The 21,701-nt window shown below is 36.5% G+C and overlaps 1 protein-coding gene across 1 annotated transcript in view; it reads left to right on the top strand.

Annotated features, from left to right (window-relative positions):
- The first annotated feature begins 704 nt into the window (after nt 1-704).
- Nucleotides 705-21,701, top strand: part of POU6F2 (POU class 6 homeobox 2) — a 503,169-nt gene continuing 482,172 nt past the window's right edge. Inside the window, exon 1 of the mRNA XM_069588256.1 lies at nt 705-809. Coding sequence (XP_069444357.1) covers nt 705-809 — 105 coding nt within the window. The remainder of the gene's footprint in view (nt 810-21,701) is intronic.

Below are 21,701 nucleotides of genomic sequence, written 5' to 3'. Positions count from 1 at the left end.
TATTTGTCAGTATGTTGTATGTTTTATCAGTTTAGATGACTTGCAAGTAAATAATTTCCTAACCTTTTAAGGATGAACGGCTACTTTCTACACACTTTGAATATTTTATAGGCATGGTCATCACAGTTTACACTGGTGATAGTGTATATGCATTTCCAGTCAACATATAGCGAGGCATCTGTGTTATCCGATGGTTAACAACCCACACTTTTCCATAAAGGTGACGTTGTATAAAACTAGAGATTACTGAACAGTATCAAAAGACCATTTTGAGAATCTGAAGATAAAATCATTAGGGATAAGAGATATCGGGTAATGAATTATTGGAAAAAAATCATATGGTAGCATAGATATCAAAGTCTCAATTAGCACATGAAATAGTTAATTTTGTTTTTGTTTTAAACATAGGTTTCCAGAGCATTTAAAAAAATCCTCTTAGGTTTGTTAAACCTTTAGTAGAAGATTACAGCCAATGTTTTGTGTTTGGTGAATAGCTGTTTGTCTCACTTTATTTACTTGGTATTGGATATTTGTCAATGTCATTTCATATCTACAGAAAATTCTTACGCTCTATGGAGGTAGTGAATGTGTGTGTGTGTCTGCCGGAGGTCACATGACAGTTTCATCCTATTTGGTGGAGCAGCTTGACTCCCCCCCCCCCTTTGCTTTTGGTGATGGTTGTGAGTACAGAAGTTGATTGACAGATGCATGCCAGAAACCCCCATTCTCTTTTTCAAAGACAACATATGATGGATTGCGATCTCTCAGCCCAGCAGGACACGGGGACCATGCAAGCTGTAATTGGTCAGGTATGGAGTCAGCCATTTCTCAACTCCCCTTTTTTCCACAAGGATCTCACCATATGATTCACATAATTCATATTTACAGTACCATCTTTCTATCTGTATCTTCAGCTACCTGCCAGCGTAGCGCTGAAAGTGCGAAAGGGAAAAGGCACCCATTAAAATCTAGCCAGGAGAGCTCAGCTTCAAACTTCAATGCGATGCTTACAAACCCAAACTAATACAACCACCAAAAAAAAAAAGCAGAGAACAAACTGAATTTACCCTTTTGCCTGAATGTTTAAAAATATATATATTTTAGAATTTATTTTCTGTTGAGAGATAGTGATCTCTGAAAGAAAGTGTGAGAAGAGAATAAAGTAGCATGTTTTCTCGGTAGTAGTTAACAATTTTCTGTTAAATATTTTGATTTGGACTGTCTTCTCTCGCTCTTTCTCGCTCTCTCTCCCTTGCTGTATGGGAAATATAAATACATAAATGCACGTGCCTTTACTCCCAACCCAGATAGTGTGTGATCGAGCCTGGGAGATGTATGTAGTGGTCTTGCCCGCTGCAGAGGGGCAAGCTGCAAATTAAACACTGCCACAGTCTGAAAGGTCCAGGTGGTCTGCCCGCGCCTCCTAATGCAATCCACACAACAGCTTTAATAAACAGCTCTATTTAGTGCCTCCTCCCTGTATCCAGGGAGGTGAACTGGTCTGGGGCTGCTGTGATGAAATGCCAGAAGAATATCTCTCAGAGGCCTCACAAGCTGATTTTTAGAGCTTTCCTGTTCTGTCGTCTTTGTCTTCCAAATGGGTCAGTGAGTCTTGCTCTTTTCCGTTTTGGTGCTTTCTGTGAAATCGGTAGCTTCTGTTTGTGTGTAAATGTTTGCGTCCTGAGGTAAATCAGAAGAGGAAAGGGTCGTTGTATTTTCATTTGCCTTCCAATAACGGAAGGGACGAGAGGGATGAGAGTGCCCTGCTGCAAAAGAAGGGTGATTTTTCTGACTGTGATGGGGGTGGGGTGAGGAAAAAGGGAATATGTGTGGTTGCTTTCTGTTTTTTTTTTTTTTTTTTTTTGTAATGTATTTTTGACCAAAATTTTTCTGAGTTTTATCTCTGCTTACTTAGGAACTGTTAACTCATAAATCAGAATATGGTTACGAATATTTATGAACTCCTAAAAGTTTTTTTCTTTTTTCCTTTTTATATTTTTGCACTCTTTCCAATCAAGACAGGCTGATGAGGTGATGACCTAAAATTTGTTTGCTGTATGTTAATAGCATGGAAGGAAATATACCATCTTACTGTGTTTTCAACAGAATTATAGCAAAGCACTTTAGAGGTCTGAAAGCACATGGTTTATTAATACCAGCATGCTTCATAATGCATTTTACAAGGAAAATGTCAGATATATAATACTATGTTTCCACAGGTTCACACTATTTTAAAAGCGGTAGATAACTGCTTGAACAGAACAGTATTTTTTAAAACTTTCCAGTTGGTTTTTGTTATACAGACATAAATAGAGTGAAGTCTCTGGGCATATATTTGTCAGAAAAAAATATGTAAAGACTGATTTTATATACTGTTAATACCCATTTCGGTGTTCACTGATGAACAAGCAGGTATGTGAAATCTAGCTAAAGTAATGGTGCCATGTGGAAATAAATACATACTTGTTAAAATAGATAACCATTTCATGTAGAAATAAAACTTAAGCTCTGATAACTGTCTTGTCCTGCTAAATAAAACTTGTTGGTTGGCAAGCATGTTATCACTTCTATAGATCATAGTATGGTCTTAATACTGTGCAAAATTACTGTGTTTCAGTACCCAATATGAAACATTTCCTTTTGTATATATTTCCCTTAGTTGGGAAAAGAAAGCTTGGTTAAAACAAACAGAAGAGATACTTCTAATTTGTTATTTGATATTATTTATCGGAATTAATTGTCGATGTGTTTATTTTTAAAAGGTTCAAGAACATACTGAAAAATAGGAAATGGCATATACTTTACAGATATCAGACTTAAACTTCTAATTTGTCAGGATTTCATATTAGTTGTTATTACTACAGCACTCTGGATTTTGTGTGTACTTCAAATGATTTTTAAAGGCTTTTACATGTGTCCAGAAACTATATATGTTAATTATTTGTTATGGATACCTACTAAACAGTTGCATCAAAGTAGCCAATTTTTTTCTGAAGATTTCATTTCTCATAAATTATTGTATAAAAACTCAGATACTTATGTCCAACTAGTAAATTATAAAAGCAATTATTCTGAAGGTTGTAAAATTTTCTGTACTAAAAATGGTTTGTACATTTTTAGTTCAGAAACTGAAACACTATTTGGAAACTGAAAGAGTAATATTCAAAAGAAAAGAAAGATAGCATCCTGTCTCATATGCATATCACAAAAATAAGAAAACCTAATTGAACTCATATCTATAGCTATAAAAAGAAAGATGATATCCGGATTTGAAATTATTTCCTTTTAATTGTTATAGCACAGATAATAATACTGACTCAAACCACTACTTCTAACAATAAGGACAAGAATGTGAAAACAATTTTCCTTGCTTTTCAGTCACTCATAATCAGAAAGAGACGGTTTATTTTTCTGCTTTTGATTTCAATATCATCTTTTCCCTACTCACCAGGTGTGTATCAGTCTCAGTTGATGATACAAATGTTTGTGAGTGTTTCTTCTCAAATACATACTGAAATAATAATTATTTTTGTCCTTTTAATTTTCTTTCTAGTCTGAGTTCTGTTCCTACATGGCTTTGAGCTGGAGGAGCAAATCACTCGTTTTCAATGATATTTTCCTTTCAGAAAGATTCCTATGAAACAGTTCTTCAGGTTTTTTTCATTCATCTCTGGGATCACATATCTAGATGCTTTCACTGGAGGGGACGAGGAGACTTCTCTGTGTTGCTGGTCAAGATCCAGCTCTGGGGAGTGCCAAGGGCTACTTGGAAGAGATATTGTTCCTACGTGCCTTCCCTCCAGGGCCTTCCCTACCCAAGCCAGCAATTAAGCAGTCTAGTACTTAAGAACAAACTCTCTGCCTAGTATCTTGAGATCAGGAAACTTGGTTCATTCATAAAGTTTTGGGGAAATCAAGCGGGATTTTTGATAGTTATCTCTAGCAAGCTTACTACACCTTGGAAGCATAGGATGGATTTTACCTTTAGACAATTTTCAAATCAATTCAGACTAAACACTTAAGCAGGTTCTGAGCCATGAGTTTGAATAGCATTTAAAAATGAAGACACATTTCTACCTCTCATGGCCATTTAGTATTTACTGCATCTTTTTTGAAGACCTGAGCTTATGAGTGACAGATTAGTTTATCAACATCACAGACCTCTTGGGTTTTTTTTCTTTCTTCTTTTTCTCATCTCACGCAGACGGGTCATGGTGTCCAACCCACTTCTGGCACTGCTGTCCCCAGAGAACCCTTGGCTAGCCTGCCATCTTGATGTGAAGGCCTGAAGGTCCAGGCTTGGCTGTGTTTCTATAGACTGACTTGTGCAAATATTACAGGACTGAGACTATTAAATTTGTTGTTAATAAAAACAACAGATGATGCGAATTAGATAAAAATATGTATCAGGCAGATGTCAGAGTTTGCTGGGAATGGCAGAGACAGCAGGATGAAGGGGCTCCTGTGTGCACTCCCAGGGGACATGGCTGAAGTACGCAAAAAGTAGAAAAGCCATATTTAACAGCATATCAAAAGCTTTTGTGGTTTTCCTTACCAGTAAAATGGGTCTTTTTTTTCCCCAAGGTAGGTTTGGACGATTTAAAGTATTTGGAAGTAGCACGTTAGAAAGTGAATGCAGTTGTCTGAGACCATGGCCAGTGAGTGTGCTAAGAGTTTAGACGGGGAGCAAGTGTGGCTAACTGGGTGCTTTTGGCTTAACGGTATTTCAGTGTGTGCTTTTTTCTTATGGAGTTTCCAGACACACAAATATTTTGATATTGTAGTATCAAAACAATTTTGTAGTGGGTTTGTTTATACCCTCCCTTGTTCCCAGAAGTATTTTAATGATGCTTAAAGAACAGTATGCTTACCTAGAACATACTCAAGCTGATGTGAAATGCAGGTGGCCTAGGGAGAGAGGGCCCTGTAAATAACATGCTTGCAGATTGTTCTTAGTCCGTGGAGACTGCTTTCCATGCCCCTTCTATAAAAATTAAACTTTGAGGCTAACCTAACCCTGTCTTATGGGTGCCAAGCATAACCCTCATATACATTTAAAAAGTCATCTTTTCTAGGCATGAGTGCCTATTTTTTTGGAAACTGATATATTCACTTAAACAAATTTACATATTTTGAAGATATGTAATTATTATCATTTGGATTTAATTAGTAATACTTTTTTCAGAGTACTGTTACAGGTAGTAGTCTATCACTAAGTTGCTTCAGTCGTGTCAACTCTTTGCAACCCTGTGGACTGTAGCTCGCCAGGCTCCTCTGTCCATGGGATTCTCCTGGCAAGAATACTGAAGTGGGTTGCCATTGCCTCCTCCAGGAAAATAGTCTATTAGAAAAAATGCAAATTAATTAAGGATTGTTCTTTCTGAATACAGAGTGGTACTGGTATGCTTTTTGTAAGTGGGGAGCTCAACAAAACTGAATTTGTACTATGTATTTCTAACTAGCCTTAAATGCTTCATGCAATATTCTACTTAGATGAAAGTTGATGTTAGCTTTATATATATTATCCGATGAACTCAATTTTTATTATCTTTAAAATATTTTAAAATTGAAGTTCATTGTGTTGCTTGAGCAGTAGTTTAAATCGCAAAGCCAATTTTGTCCGTTAAAGTAAAACTTGTCAGTATAGTAATAATACTATACAATAATGTTAACAATAATACTGAACAAGAAACACATGAAATCTGGTTTTGAAACTAAATTTTCTTTTCTATTTTTAAGAAGATTTAGTGAAACTTTCTCTATATGCTATTCAGGTATTATTTATTTATTTTAGTGCTTAAGAATTGAAAGCTTTTGGATTCATATCTCGAGAATATGGAGAGAGGTTGTTGAGACATGTCAAATATGAACGCTTATGAAAGAAAATTTGAATGCAGTATATTTCCTGTATATAAAACCTATAGTACTTGTTTTGTAGGTCATTGAAAGAAGGTATTCTTTCCTTGACCATTTTTGCTATGTAAACTGCATTTAGTCCAACAGTTTGAAGCATCTTTCTCTTTTTACCTCATTATTTAATAAAATTACAGGTTAACTAACATGTTTATAAATATTGAAAAACTCCACATTTCAGTTGCATTATGATTTCATATAAACTGTTACTTTTTAAAATGCTTGATTGAGTAGAAAATTAAGTTGGGAAATAAAATGCAAATATAAAAGGATCAGACCTGAAGAAACAGTGTGCAGAAAAGTGATTAACGATCTGAATTTGAACACTGAAAGAAAATCCAGTTTATAAAACTTTTAAATAAATTTGTATTTTGTAACCAAAGTTTTACTTGGGAAATAATAGTTGCTCTAAATATATTTTCAAGCTTGCTTTTATATTCTGCTTTATTTCCTTCCTTCCTGTTTTGTTTTTTTTTTTTTTTGTAAGTGAAGTGTGTTTCTAATAAAGTAAATTACTAGGTGAAGCTTGATTCTGGGATCACATGTCATTTACTCTGTTGATCCATCATATCTTGAGCTGGTCCAAAATTGTAATCAAATTTATAAAAGAGGTTGTGAGAAATTGTCATTACATTTTGGTAAGATTCATTTTCCTTTCTAGCTATTATTTTCTTGTTCTTCCTAATTTTGCAATGTGAGCCGATTATGATGGAAATTGACTATTATTTGATAAATTCTTTCCTGGTTTACCCTATGCTTGTATTATTTTCTTTAGCACATCTGTAAATGGCCATATTATTGTTATTTCAAGGTTTCCACTTCTTTTAAATATAAAACCATTATATGTAAGTAGTAGAAAAATGAAAACATTTCTGATTACTTATATTAAAGACAGCTCTCTAAATTTTTAAAGGCACTTTCTTTTTCAAGATGGCTGGTTTTGGAAAATAGCATTTTGTCTTATCATTAGCTTTAAAACCCCCATGATACGAAGAACTCTTTCTTCCAAAGAGAGAGGTTAGCTGTTGATACTTGGTACTGATTTAGATGAATTGTAACCTATTCCGTTGGCAGCATTTTTTTAAACTAGAGAATAAGAAAGAAAACTGAGGATCAACAGAATATTTTAAATTTCACCTAATTTCAGTATACCTGTAAGGGGTGGATTATTCCAGTGGGAAGAGATACTCCTACAATTTCTAGCTCCTGCCTCCTAAAGGTCAGAGATGCAAATCAATGTCTGGACATCTTGAATGAAAAGGACATAGTTGCTTAAATGCATTTGCTCCGTTATTTTGCTCTCTTCCTTCAGTGTCATTTTTCCATCAGCTTTTCTTCTCTTTTCCACTGTAACCCAGAGTCAGTCAGATGAGTAATAAGTGAAAAGTGAATCCTTGTTGGCTGTCCAGGCAGCAAAGGGCACTGGAAAGAGAGACAAGACCTGAAGCAAAACAAAGCAGAATGCTAGCAGAAAACTCACCAACACACTTGCTTCTGTATTTGATTTTTTGGTGAGATATTTCATTAGCTTCCTTCATTTCATCTAGCAATAGAAGATCATGTAAATACATAGTAAAGCAGTATTTTAGAACAAGACCTGTAAAATTTCAAAACAAAACTGAAAGGAAAAGAATTAGCTTCACAGTGCTGGAAAAAGAATTTTAAAATTAAGAAACACTTTTTTTTCTGGAGCTTTTTACAAGATTTTTTTATGACTGCCTGGGTGCTGTGAAATAGCAACCTTATTAACAGTATACACCAGTTTCTGGTGGTTAATATGATGTGAACTCTGCATATTTTACAACTTTGACTTTTCATGATTAATCAGAAGCTATTTTAAGAAGAAAACATCTATTTCTAACACCTAAAAAACATATATACTTTTTAAAAAATGAAATATCCATTACATGGTGCTTTTAGCCTTGATCAGAAGAATTCTAGTAGACGTGTCTTTAAAAGAACAAACTGCATCTTTAGAGAAAACTTTGCTTTCAGTGCAGAATTTATACCCAGATTATTTTTTTTTTAAATGAAAGACTTCATTGTTAAGAGTGAGAGGCAAATATTGCACCAATGCAGAGGCATGGGTCCCAGAAGCCCTAATGGATATTGGAGATATGTGTCAAGAAAGGTAGATATTTCTTAGATCTCCAGTTATATTCCTCCAAAATTGAAGAGCAGCATGGACGAGAATGAAGCCAGGCACCTACTATTAGGCTATGGCAGGGCAAACTTGCTTCAGACAGACCTAGTTAATTCTATAAGCCTTAAATAACACTTGAAAACAAGGCTCTTTCAACCTTTTGGAGAAAAGGTTGAGAGTTGGGACAAATGTAAAATGCTGCTTAGCGTGCACGAATAAAGCCAAGAACATCAGGCTCATTTCACTCTATGTCAGCCCTGATGATTCATCGTGATGGTCAGGGCAAACTGTGGTCTCTGGGTTGAAACAATTTTATCCATCTTTTTTTTTTTTTTAACAGAATGTTCCAGCTTGGATCTTATATCCTTAGGGTTCCGATATTGAATTCTGAATCAGGAAACTTAATCTTGCAGCCAGATTTGACAAGATGCTGGTTGAATGGGAGGCAGAAGTGATGATTGTGGGATGAAATGCCCCAGGTCAGAATTTGGGAAAATAAGATATTTTGTGGAAATTTGGCTATGATATAAGAACCCCCCATTTGAAAATTTCTCACTACTCATATTAGCAGATGGTGTTCAAGGATCTGAAAAGTAGATCACTGCTGTATTAATTTTCTCTGCTTCAAGTGTTTCTTTAACAGAGGGAGTTTTTACACATTCTTAGGTGCATTTCTTAGTGTATTTCTAATGTTGCTAATATAAAAGGTGTTTGTAGTAACAGTCAAAAGGTTTCTGGGAACAATGAATAACATTATGGCTCAAATCTAAGACAGTCATACTTTGTTCCTAGCAAAAGGTTAATACTTAGTTCAGGAACTAAAGTCTCTTTTTAGAAAACTTTTTCCATTTGTAAACATTTTGTGGTGGTGGTGGTGGTTTAGTTAGTAAGTCATGTCCAACTCTTGTGACCTCATGGACTGTAGCCCACCAGGCTCCTCTGTCCATGGGACTTCTCAGGCCAGAATACTGGAGTGGGTTGCCATTTCCTTCTCCAAGGAATCTTCCCAACCCAGGGATCAAACCCTGCATTGCAGGTGGTCTCCTGCATTGCATGTGGCTTATTTATGGACTGAACCACCAGGGAACCCTAAAACAAAACTATGTATGTATTTCCAGAGACTAAGGGATTTAGGGGTGTCCCTGGTGGCTCGGATGGTAAAGAATCTGCCTGTAGTGCAGGAGACCTGGGTTCGATCCCTGGGTCGGGAAGAACCCTTGGAGAAGGGAATGGCTATCCACTCCAGTATTCTGGCCTGGAAAATTCCATGGACTATATAGTCCATGAGGTCGCAAAGAGTCGGACATGACTGAGTGAGTTTCACTCACTGAAAGGGATTTAGAATAAAACTGAAAATGAAGCAATCTAATTATAGAAAACACATGCACACACCTCTTAATCATTATAAGAGTACCTGATGATTTAACCTCTAGTAATCTAAAAATGGGCTTTCCAGGTGGCTCAGTTGTAAAGAATCTGCCTGCCAATGCAGGAGATGCAGGTTTGATCCCTGGGTCAGGAAGATTCCCTGGAGAAGGAAATGGCAACTCAGTCTAGTATTGCCTGGGAAATCTCATGGACTGAGGAACCTGATGGGCTACAGTCCATAGGATTAGAAAGGAATTGGCTATAATTTAGCAACCAAATAACAACATTTAAAAATATGTTGACTCTATGTTTTCGGGTTTAATACATGAAAAAATTATGGACCATCATGTTTACTTAAAATACTCCCCCTCTCAACTAAATCGTTCAAGACAATGGATAAATATTTTGCAGCTTCTAGAGATCAAGATCATCTTAGAAATCTGAATACATAGTTGATCAATATGCTGCAGAAGGATGATTATTGTGGTTATTTCCTTCTCAAACGGGGGTTCTTTGTTGGGCAGTTTAGTTCTATTTTATATCAGCTTTCTACAAGTACTAAAATATATCAACTGGGATTGTTTTCTCTCTTTCTACCATGATTCATCATATAGAAATTAAGCAACTTGTTCAGGCAGAGAGTGAAGCATCTGGGTAACACCTGCAGAGAAATTCTTTTTTGGAGGACTAGAGAAAGGTTTATTGCAGAACTAAGCAAGCAAAACAGGTGGCTTATGCTCAAAAGAAACCTGAATTCCATGAACACAATTCTTAAATACATAGTATTGAGGCAAGTTATATAATGGAAGCCTACAAGTCTTTTTAAAAAATTTTATTGAACAAATTATAAAAATCATGCATGCTTATGACAAATAATTTCAGCACAGAAAAGTATAGAGAGAAACATAAAGTCCCCCATCATTTAACTCCTCAGAAATAATCATCATCAGTAATTTCTTATATCTTCTTCCAGAAATTTTCTCTTCATGTATAAGCATAGGAAATCTTTATACAAGCTAAGTAGATCCATACTGTACAGAGTTTTGCAAATTACTTTTGCATTTTAAAATTGTCTTTTTAACATACCATATTGCTACCAGGAGATCTGCACTCTTCTCTATAGTATTGCATTTTATGGGCACACTATTTAACAGTTTTCTCTTTTTTAAATTAAAAAAACTTATTGAAATATAGTTGATTTGCAATGTTGTATTAATTTCAGGTTCACAGCAGAGTGATTCATATTTATGTGTGTGTGTGTGTGTGTGTGTACATACTCTTTTTTACATTCTCCTCCATTATACGTTATTACAAGATATTGAATATAGTTCCCTGTGCTATACAGTAAGTCCTTGTTGGTTATCTATTTTATATATAGTAGTGTGTGTATTTTAATCTAAACCTCCTAATTTTAATCTGTTGTCTTTTTAAAAAAATATTGATCTATAATTGACATTTAACATTACTTTCAGGATATAACATAAGGATTAAATATTTGTACACATTGTGACATGATCACCACAATAAGTAACCAGTTATCTCTTGATGAACACCTGGTTTTTCAAATATAACTTCCTCTCTGTAACGAGACTAGCTGGCAGAGATGTTTCATTTCTCTTAGCATAAAAAATTCTAGAATCTTCCAAAAGGGGTTTTGCTGTATCAAAAGAGCTTTAAATAGTGACTCCTAAAAGAAGGTGAGGTGTAATGTTAAAAGTGAAGGATAGCTTATGCCACAAGAATAGATACTTATCACTTATATATTGAATACTCAAACCAGTTAAAATTAACACTAAAAGTCGTAGTTTTGTATTTAGTGACAAAGAAGGGAAAATAGGAGATAATAACATAAAGAGACTGTTCTCATTAAGATATAACCTAAAAAGTCTCTTGTTTGTTCCAAGCTGAACAAAATGCATAACTTTCTTTCATGGGCCTCAGTGCTGTTTATTAAGCTAATTGACAGAGATTTATGCTTCCAATGCCTGATTCAGTTACTATACCTAGATTAGTGAAAAGGAGACCAGAAGATATTCATGGTAATTAATGTCAGTTAAATTCCTGTTTTCTATATTTCACATTCCAGACTAATCCTTCAACCGTGATTTGTAGGTTAAATAATACAGTCAGGAGGAGGGCTGAATCAAAATTAACCAGACATAGTGCCTGAAATCAACTAATTTAGGGTTTTGATAAAGTAGACAAAATATGTGCTACTTAAATATTTAGTAGTTAAGAGTTACGTTTTATGTTTCTTTTTTAGGATATGTCTCCATTCATCGTAACCACATCATTTCACATATACTAAGATGAGAAGTAGAAGTAAGGAAATCTTATTTGTGTAAGAGATGGAAGTGTAGGCTGATTGTGACAAAAACAGTCAAGGTACTCTGAACTGATCCTAGGGAGCTCCTCGTTGGGTGGGTATACGCTTCCTCCTTCTCTGTTCTTCTCTCAGATGCTGGGACAAGTAACCTGGATAAGAAATGATCACGCTTCATTTATAGCCTTAAAAGTGGCTGACTCCCTCATGTGACGTTCAAAGCAGATTTTTAAGAACAAAATACAGAGGAACTCTCTGAAATTAATACTTTCATTTGAAACCCACAACTCTGAGAAGTAGGTCCAAGTCATCATTCCCATTTTATGGAAGTGAAAAATGCTAAAAGAGGTAATAGGTCTTATTTATAGCCATATTGCTGTGCTTAGAAGGGAGGTTTGGACTCAGATATTTTTTTTAAGGGTTCACTGTTTTTTCCTACACCAGTTCTTACCTGTGGCTGCCTTTTAGAATCACCTTGGGCAACTGGGGAAAAATCTACTGATACTTAGAACCAATCCCTAGAAATTCTGATTCACGTTACCTTGGTAGGGCCTGAGAATTTATAAGAAGCTTTACAGTGATTCTGGGCTTTCCCAATGGCTCAGCAGTAAATTTTCCCCCTGCATTGCAGGAGACACAGGAGACATGGGTTCGATCCATGGGTTGGAAAGATCCCCTGGAGGAGGGCATGGCAACCCACTCCAGTGTTCCTGCCTGGAGAATCCCATGGACAGAGGAGCCGGGCTGGCTACAGTGTAAAGGGTTGCAGAGTTGGACATGTCTGAGCACACACACACACTACACACACTACGTGCTACAGTGATTCAAATGCACTGCATCACAGTGCCTCTTAAGTTGTATGAATGTTTTTTAAATAAAATGAGATAATGAAGATTAAACAGTGTTGACCCACCCTACCCCCACCCCACACACATACACACACAATCATAAATCCACAGAAGAAAGGAGGGAATTTAGTTTGTGTTCATTTTGTGTGTGCATGTGCTTCAGTGGGAAGCTTATAAGTTTATTGAATAGCCAAGAAAATGTTTGATAACACTTTTCATCAGAACAGAGCTAGTCACTCATTTCAAGTTACATCACTACTAATAACCTACCAATTAGTGAGTGCGTCCTTGGTGCCAGGGAATTTATAGACATTGGTGAATCTTTGCAGTAGCTCTGTGAGGTTGTTGCTGTTACTGCCCCCATTTCATTAAGTAGGTGACAGAAGAGGTGGCACAAGCTCGTGTGGACAGGAAGTGGTAAAGCTGGAATTTGACCTAAGGATGTTGGATGCCAAGGTATAGATCTTCAATCATGCACAAAAATCACAGGGTTGAACCATGGCACTGGACATTACCTGGGGGAGGTAATGATTCTTAGTATCATCTCTCATTTTACTTAAAGATTTTTTTAATGTGGACCATTTTTAAAGTCTATTGAGTTTGTTACAATGTTGCTTCTGTTTTATGTTTTGATTTTTTTAGCCTTGAGACATGTGAGATCTTAGCTTCCCAATCAGGGATCAGACTTGCATCTCCTGCATTGCAAGGTGAAGTCTTAACCACTGGCCTGCCAGGGCAATCCCTTTAGTATCATCTCTTGATGAAGGCATATTTTATTGCAGAAATAATTGGTAGGGCTTGGTAGGCCTTGGGAGGGCTGAAAAAGAGAAATCTCTCCCTAGACAGTAATTTGAAATTTTTTACAAAACATCCGTTTTGTTTACATTTCTGTGTTACAGGTGTAGAACCAAGTAGAGTTTACTCTTAAATATCTCCTTTAACTTTTGCACATAATTCGGTTATGTCAGAACTCATAGACAGGTGATTAGCAAACAATATGATGATTAAGAAAAATGAATCCCCATGATCTTCCACAAAGTACTTACAGCTTTGGAACATCAGAGGTGAACATAACACTTGGTAAAGACAGTGTTTTTTGCTTGGAGCTTGCAACCCATTGTGGTATTATACATCTTTTATCTTGGCTTGCCACCTCTTCCCCATCTACATCCCTCCTCTCAATGACCACTGGGAATAAGAGGTAGGAGAGATGCTCCACAAGATGCAGTGGATCCTTATTTTTAGCACATCTTAGTGTGGAATCTGAAAGTATGAGAAGGGATACAATAATTCCTTCCTTCAGCGGTGGTTCTGGGGCATTTTTTGCGCAAATTTCTTTGCCCTGGGGATACAAGTTCCCGGCTGTTATGACACCACCAGCAGGTATGGATACATGTGGGCAGATGTTTTAGAGAAGAGAGATTATCAAGCCTAACTGACCCAAGTCCCTGGTTTTCAAAAAAGTGAAATGGGTAGACTGAAGTCAGTGGCCAAACCTTGGTGAGAGAAACTCCACTCTGGGCATTATGTCATCACTCTTAGACCACCTCTGATTGGTCCCTAAGCAGCTATCTTGTTGGTTCAGAAAAATGTGCCAAACAGACCATTCTATTTTTTTAATGATATTTTGTTTTATTTATTTGGTTATTCTGTGCAGCATAGGATATCTTAGTTCCCTAGTTCAGTTCAGTTCAGTCTCTCAGTCATGTCCGACTCTTTGCGACCCCATGAACCGCGCAGCACGTCAGGCCTCCCTGTCCATCACCAACTCCCAGAATCCACCCAAACCCATGTCCATTGAGTCAGTGATGCCATCCAGCCATCTCATCCTCTGTCGTCCCCTTCTCCTCCTGCCCTCAATCTTTCCCAGCATCAGGGTCTTTGCAAAGGAGTCAGTTCTTCGCATGAAGTGGCCAAAGTATTGGAGTTTCAGCTTCAACATCAGTCCTACCAACGAACACCCCAGACTGATCTCCTTTAAAATTGACTAGTTGGATTTCCTTGTAGTCCAAGGGACTCTCAAGAGTCTTCTCCAACACTGCAGTTCAAAAGCATCAATTCTTCGGCGCTAAGCTTTCTTTATGGTCCAAATCTCACAGCCACACATGACCACTGGAAAAACCATAGCCTTGGCTAGACAGACCTTTGTTGACAAAGTAATGTCTTGCTTTTTAATATGCTGTCTAGGTTGGTCATAACTCTCCTTCCAAGGAGCAAGCATCTTTTAATTTCATGGCTGCAATCACCATCTGCAGTAATCTTGGAGCCCAGAAAAATAAAGTCAGCCATTGTTTCCACTGTTTCCCCATCTATTTACCATGAAGTGACGGGACTGGATGCTATGATCTTAGTTTTCTGAATGTTGAGCTTTAAGCCAACTTCTTCACTCTCCTCTTTCACTTTCATCAAGAAGCTCTTTAGTTCTTCACTTTCTGCCATAAGAGTGATGTCATCTGCATATCTGAGGTTATTGATATTTCTCCTGGCAATCTTGATTCCAGCTTGTGCTTCCTCCAGCCTTACGAGGCATCCCTAATGAGGCATCAAACCTTTGGTCCCTGAAGTGGAAGGGTGAAGCCTTAACCACTGGATCACCAGAGAAACCCCAAGACTGATCTTTGCAAAATTATCTTTCTACTCTATTTTCTCCGACCAGTTTTATAATAATTCTTTTCTCTCTCCTTTGTTCCCGCTCCCTCCCCACTCCTACCAGCACTCTGCCCCCCTCACCGGTCTCCCTGCCCCAACAATGATCACATGAACAATGTATGTATAATTATGCATCGCTTTACTACTCATTCCAGTTAATAAGTTACCTGTAACTTTGCTCTTGACCCTGAAACTTTCTGAGGTCAGAAGTGGGGGAAAGGAATCTTCTCTCATGTTCTTTATCAGGTACACTCTGGCCTGAGCTGTCTTAAGTGATTAAGGTGTACTAGAGTGAATTTTAACAACTCAGGAAGAGGGGTTTGCTGCCAGCTCCCAATGAGAGAGGAAGTTTACACAGTTTACAATATGTCTCATGTTTAAAAAGCATACCTGTATCTAGACTTAGGTATATTTTGATATTTATTGAGATTTCATGGGATACCTAGAAAGCCATTAGGAGATCTTAACATTTGTAAATAAGTAGAAACATGTGCCATAAAAGTATTTTTAATGCAAGAGGAATGTTAGGAAAATTTAAGCAGTAAACATTGGTATTCATTGTTGTTTTAGGGTGAATTGGAAGGAGGCAAGAGAAGAAAGGATGGATCATTGTGTTAAACTTAAAAACTCAACAGTGGAAAGCCCAGTGTGGACATTAGGGGGTTAATTTAAGAGACAGATGGTAGAACTGAAGTAGTGCAAACTGGGGGTTGATTTTTTAAAAATTTTATTTTCTTGGATTAGAGTTGATTTACAATGTTGTATTTCAGATGTATAGCAAAGTGATTCAGTTATATATATATATATATATATATATATATATATATATATATATATACACATAATTCTGTTTCAGATTCTTTTCTCATAGAATATTGAGTAGAGTTCTCTGTGCTATACAATAGGTCTTTGTTGGTTTGTTGTTGTTTAGATGCTAAGTCATGTCCAATGCTTTTGAGACTCCATGGACTGTATGTAGCCTACCAGGCTCCACTGTCCATAGGATTTCCCAAACAAGAATACTGGAGTGGGTTGCCATTTCCTTCTCCAGGGGCTCTTCCTGACCCAGGGATTGAATCAGAGTGTCCTGCACTGCAGGCAGATGCTTTACTGCTAGGGCACATTTCTGCTTTGGTAACCACAGTTTGCTTTCAATGTCTGTAACTCTATTTCTGTTCTGTAAACATTTATTTGTATTATTTTTAAAAAATTAGATTCCGCCTATGAGTGATATCATATGATATTTATCTTTCTCTGACTTATTTCACTTAGTATGATAATCCTTAGGTCCATCCATGTTGCAACATATTGCCTTTATTTCACCTTTTTTTAAAGACTGAGTAATATTCCACTGTATATAGATACCACGTCTTTATACATTCATCTGTTGATGGACATTTACATTGTTTTCGTGTCTTGGCAATTGTAAATAGTGCTGAAGTGAACATTGGGATACGTGTATCTTTACAAATTATGGTTTTCTCTGTGTATATGCCCAGGAGTGGAATTGCTGGAGCACATGGTAGCTGTATTTTTGATTTTTTGAGGAGCCTCAGTAGTGTTCTCCATAATGGCTGTTCCAATTTACATTCCCACCAACTGTAGGAAGGGTCCCTCTGCTCCACATCATCTCCAGCAATCATTGTTTGTTGACTTTTGATGATGGCCATTCTGAGTAGTGTGAGGTGATAACTCATTGTATTTTTTAAAAATTTTGTTATTTATTTATTATTGAAGGATAATTGCTTTACAGAATTTTGTTGTTTGCTATTAAACCTCAACATGAATCAGCCATAGGTATACATATATCCCTCCCCTTTTGAACCTCCCTCCCAAATCCCTCCCCATCCTACCCCTCTAGGTTGATACAGAGCTCCTGTTTGAGTTTCCTGAGACGTAGAGCAAGTACGGCTATCTAATTTACATATGGAATGTAAGTTTCCATGTTACTCTTTCCATACATCTCACCCTCTCCTCCCAATCCCCATGTCCATAAATCTACTCTCTATATCTGTTTCTCCATTGTTGCCCTGTAAATAAATTCTTCAATACCATATTTCTAGATTCTGTATATATGCACTAGAATATGATATTTATCTTTCTCTTTCTGACTCACTTCACTCTGTATAATAGATTCTAGGTTCATCTACCTCATTAGAACTAACTCAAATGCATTCCTTTTTATGGCTGAGTCATATTCCATTCTGTATATGTACCACAACTTCTTTATCCATTCATCTGTTGATGGACATCTAGGTTGCTTCCAAGTTCTAGCTATTGTAAATAGTGCTGCAGTGAACAGTGGGATACATGTGTCTCTTTCAGTTTTGGTTTCCTCAGGGTATATGCCTAGGAGTGGGATTGCTGAGTCATATGGTGGTTTTATTCCTACTTTTTAAAGGAATCTCCATACCATCTTCCATAGTGGCTGTATCAATTTACATTCCCACCAACAGTGCAAGAGCATTCCCTTTTCTCCACATCATCTCCAGGATTTATTATTTGTAGACTTTTTGATGATGGCCATTCTGACTGGTGTGAGGTTATATCTCATTGTAGTTTTGATTTGTGTTTCTCTAATAATGAGCAATGTTGAGCATCTTTTCATGTATTTGTTAGCCATCTGTATGTCTTCTTTGGAGAAATGTCTGTTTAAGTCTTTTTCCCATTTTTTTATTGCATTGTTTGTTTTTCTGGTATTGAATTGTGTGAGCTGCTTGTGTATTTCGGAAATTGACCATTTGTCCATTGTTTCCTTTGCTATTATTTTCTCCCATTCTGAGGGTTGTCTTTTTCCACATTGCCTATAGTTTGCTTTGCAAAAGCTTTTAAGTTTAATCAGGTCCCAATTGTTTACTTTTGTTTTTATTTCCGTTACTCTAGGAAGTGGATTATAGAGGATCTTGCTTTGATTTATGTCTTTGAGTGTTATGCCTATGTTTTCCTCTAAGAGTTTTATATTTTCTGGTCTTACATTTAGGTCTTTCATCCATTTTGAGTTTATTTTTGTGTATGGTGTTAGGAAGTGTTCTAATTTCATTCTTTTTCATGTAGCTGTCCAGTTTTCCCAGCACTATTTATTAAAGAGGCTGTCTTTGCCCCATTGTATATTCTTGCCTCCTTTGTCAAAAATAAGGTACCCATAGGTGCATGGGTTTATTTCTGGGCTTTCTATCTCATTCCATTGGTCTATATTTCTGTTTTTGTGCCAGTACCATGATGCCTTGATGACTGTAGCTTTGTAGTATAATCTGAAGTCAGGAAGGTTGATTCCTCCAGCTCCATTCTTTTTTCTCAAGACTGCTTTGGCTATTCAGAATCTTTTGTGTTTCCATATGAACTGTAACATTTTTTGTTCTAGTTCTGTGAAGAATGCCATTTGTAATTTGATAGGGATCACATTGAATCTGTAGATTGCATTTGGCAGTATAGTCATTTTCACAATATTGATTCTTCCTACCTGGGGACATGGAATATCTCTCCATCTGTTTATGTCATCTTTGATTTCTTTCATCAGTGTCTTATAATTTTCTGTGTACAGTTCTTTTGTCTCCTTTGGTAAGTTATTCCTAGATATTTAATTATTTTTGTTGCAGTGGTGAATGGGATTGATTCCTTAACTTCTCTTTCTGATTTTCATTATTAGTATATAGAAATGCAAGTGATTTCTGTGTATTGATTTTGTATCCTGCAACTTTGCTAAATTCACTGATTAGCTCTGGCAATTTTCTGATACTATCTTTAGGGTTTTCTATGTACAGTATCATGGCATTTGCAAACAATGAGAACTTTACTTCTTTTCTGATCTGGATTCCTTTTATTTCTTTTTCTTCTCTGATTGCTATAGCTAGAACTTCCAGAACTATATTGAATAATAATGGTGAAGGTGGACACCCTTGGCTTGTTCCTGATCTTGGGGGGAATGCTTTCAGTTTTCACCATTGAGAATAATGTTTGCTGTAGCCTTATCATATATGGCCTTTACTATGTTGAGGTAGGTTCCTTCTATGCCCATTTTTTGAAGATTTTTGACCATAAATGGGTGCTGAATTTTGTCAAAGGTTTTTTCTGCAACTATAATCTCTTCAAAAGAAATTCTCATACCCTTTCTTTTTCTCTTCTTCTGGGACCCCTATAATTCGAGTGTCAGTGCATTTGATATTGTCCCAGAGGTCTCTGAGACTATCCTCAGTTCTTTTCATTCTTTTTACTTTATTCTGCTCTTCAGAAGTTATTACCACCATTTTATCTTCCAGCTCACTAATCCATTCTTCTGCTCCAGATATTCTGCTATTAATTCCTTCTAGAATATATTTAATTTCAGTAATTGTGTTGTTTGTCTCTTTATGTTTATTCTTTAATCCTTCTAGGTCTTTGTTAATTGATTCTTGCATTTTCTCCATTTTGTTTTCAAGGTTTTTGATCATCTTTGCTATCATTGTTCTGAATTCTTTTTCAAGTAGTTTGCCTATTTCCTCATTTATTTAAACTTCTGTGTTTCTGGTTTGTTCCTTCATTTGTGTAGTATTTCTCTGCCTTTTCTTTTTTTTTAACTTATTGTGTTTGAGGTCTCCTTTTCCCAGGCTTCAAGAAAAGTTGAATTTTTTCCTTGAAGAAGGTTGAATTCTTTCTTCCTTTTTGTTTTTGCCTTCCTAAGGTTGGTCCAGTGGTTTGTGTAACCTTTGTATAGGGTGAGATTTATGCTGAGTTTTTGTTTGTTTGTTTTTCCTCTTATGGGGAAGGATGAGTGAGGTGGTAATCCTGTCTGCTGATGATTTGATTTTGATTTTTGTTTTGTTTGTTGTTTAGATGGTACATCCTGCACAGGGTGCTACTGGTGGTTGGGTGATGCAGGGTCTTGTATTCAAGTGGTTTTGTTTGTGTGAGTTCTTGCTGTTTGATACTCCCTAGGCTTAATCTCTGCTAGTTCAGGGTCTTGGTGTCAGTGGTCCCACTTCCAAGGTTCAGGGCTTGATCTCTGGTCATGAACTAAGATTTCACAAGTGGTTTGTTATGGCATTAAGTGAGATTAAAACAAATATCCATAAATGAGAAATCAAAGAATAACCCCAGACAAATGGCAGTTACAAGGTCAGGCAAATAATAATTAAAATACTGGAATATACACATATATGTATACACCCATGAGCAAAGTCAGAGTAGTTCAACAAAAATAAGATACCGTAGATTGAACTGGCAAACAAAGAAAATAAAAAATGATATTTACCAGTTAAGAAGAAAAACTAACTAAAGCACAAACTGGAAAACAAAAGTAAAGCAAGTTGCCAATTAGGGAATAAAGCAATGAAAACAAAACTAACAACTATTTTGAGAGGAAAGAAAAGAAAGAAGAAATAGATATGCCAAGTTAAACAGATGCAGATAGAGAAAATTTATGTACATTGAAGATTAACTGCAAGGGGAAAGGAACAATAGGAAAGGCAAGCAAAGGATTAAATGTAGAAAAATATAATAGGTTTAAAAAAATAAAATTGTAAAAAAGAGAAAAGAAATAAAATGGAAAAAGAAAGAAAAAAGGCTCTTGCCTGGAGAGTCCCAGATGCGGGGGAGCCTGGTGGGCTGCCATCTATGGGGTCGCACAGAGTTGGACATGACTGAAGTGACTTAGCAGCAGCAGCAGCAGAACTGCATAAGTACAAGTTATAAGTACATAAGTACAGTTATAAACCTGTAGAGGTACAGGTTTATAACAACAATAAAGTGTGTGACTGAATATACACATATACACATACATCCATAAGCAAAATCAAAACAGTCCAACAAAAATAAACTACAATATTGATTGACCTGGCGAAAAAAGGAAACCAAACTATATCTACCAGAACAAAATTAACTAAAGCACAACCTGGAAAATAAAACTAAAGCAAGGTGCCAATTGGGGAATGAAGCAATGAAGATAAAACTAACAAATATGTAGAGAGGGTAATAGAGAAAGAAAAGGAAGAAAGAATAGATATGCAAAGTTAAATCAAGGTAGATAAAGATTTATATACAGTAAAGATTAGCTGCAAGGGGAAAAGAACAGTAGGAAAAGCAAAGGAGTAAATGTAGAAAAAGATAATAATAGGTTTAAATAATTAAAAATTGAAAAAGAGAGAGAGAGGAAAAAAAAAACCACCACAGAACTACAAAAGCTCAACGTAGAGGCAGAGGTTTATAACAACAATAAAAAATGTGACTGAGGGGAAAAAAAAATCAAAAGCTTAATTGGATTTCATAGTCCCATGGACGGAGGAGCCTGGTGGGCTGCAGTCCATGGGGTCACGAAGAGTCGAACACGATTGAGCGACTTCACTTTCACTTTTCACTTTCATGCATTGGAGAAGGAAATGGCAACCCACTCCAGTGTTCTTGCCTGGAGAGTCCCAGGGATAGGGGAGCCAGGTGGGCTGCCGTCTATGGGGTCGCACAGAGTCGGACACGACTGAAGCAACCT

Source organism: Ovis canadensis, chromosome 4 (assembly GCF_042477335.2).
Source record: "Ovis canadensis isolate MfBH-ARS-UI-01 breed Bighorn chromosome 4, ARS-UI_OviCan_v2, whole genome shotgun sequence".
NCBI lineage: Eukaryota > Metazoa > Chordata > Mammalia > Artiodactyla > Bovidae > Ovis > Ovis canadensis.
The sequence above is the reverse complement of the archived record's forward strand: the minus strand, read 5'-3'. Positions and strand labels throughout refer to the sequence as shown.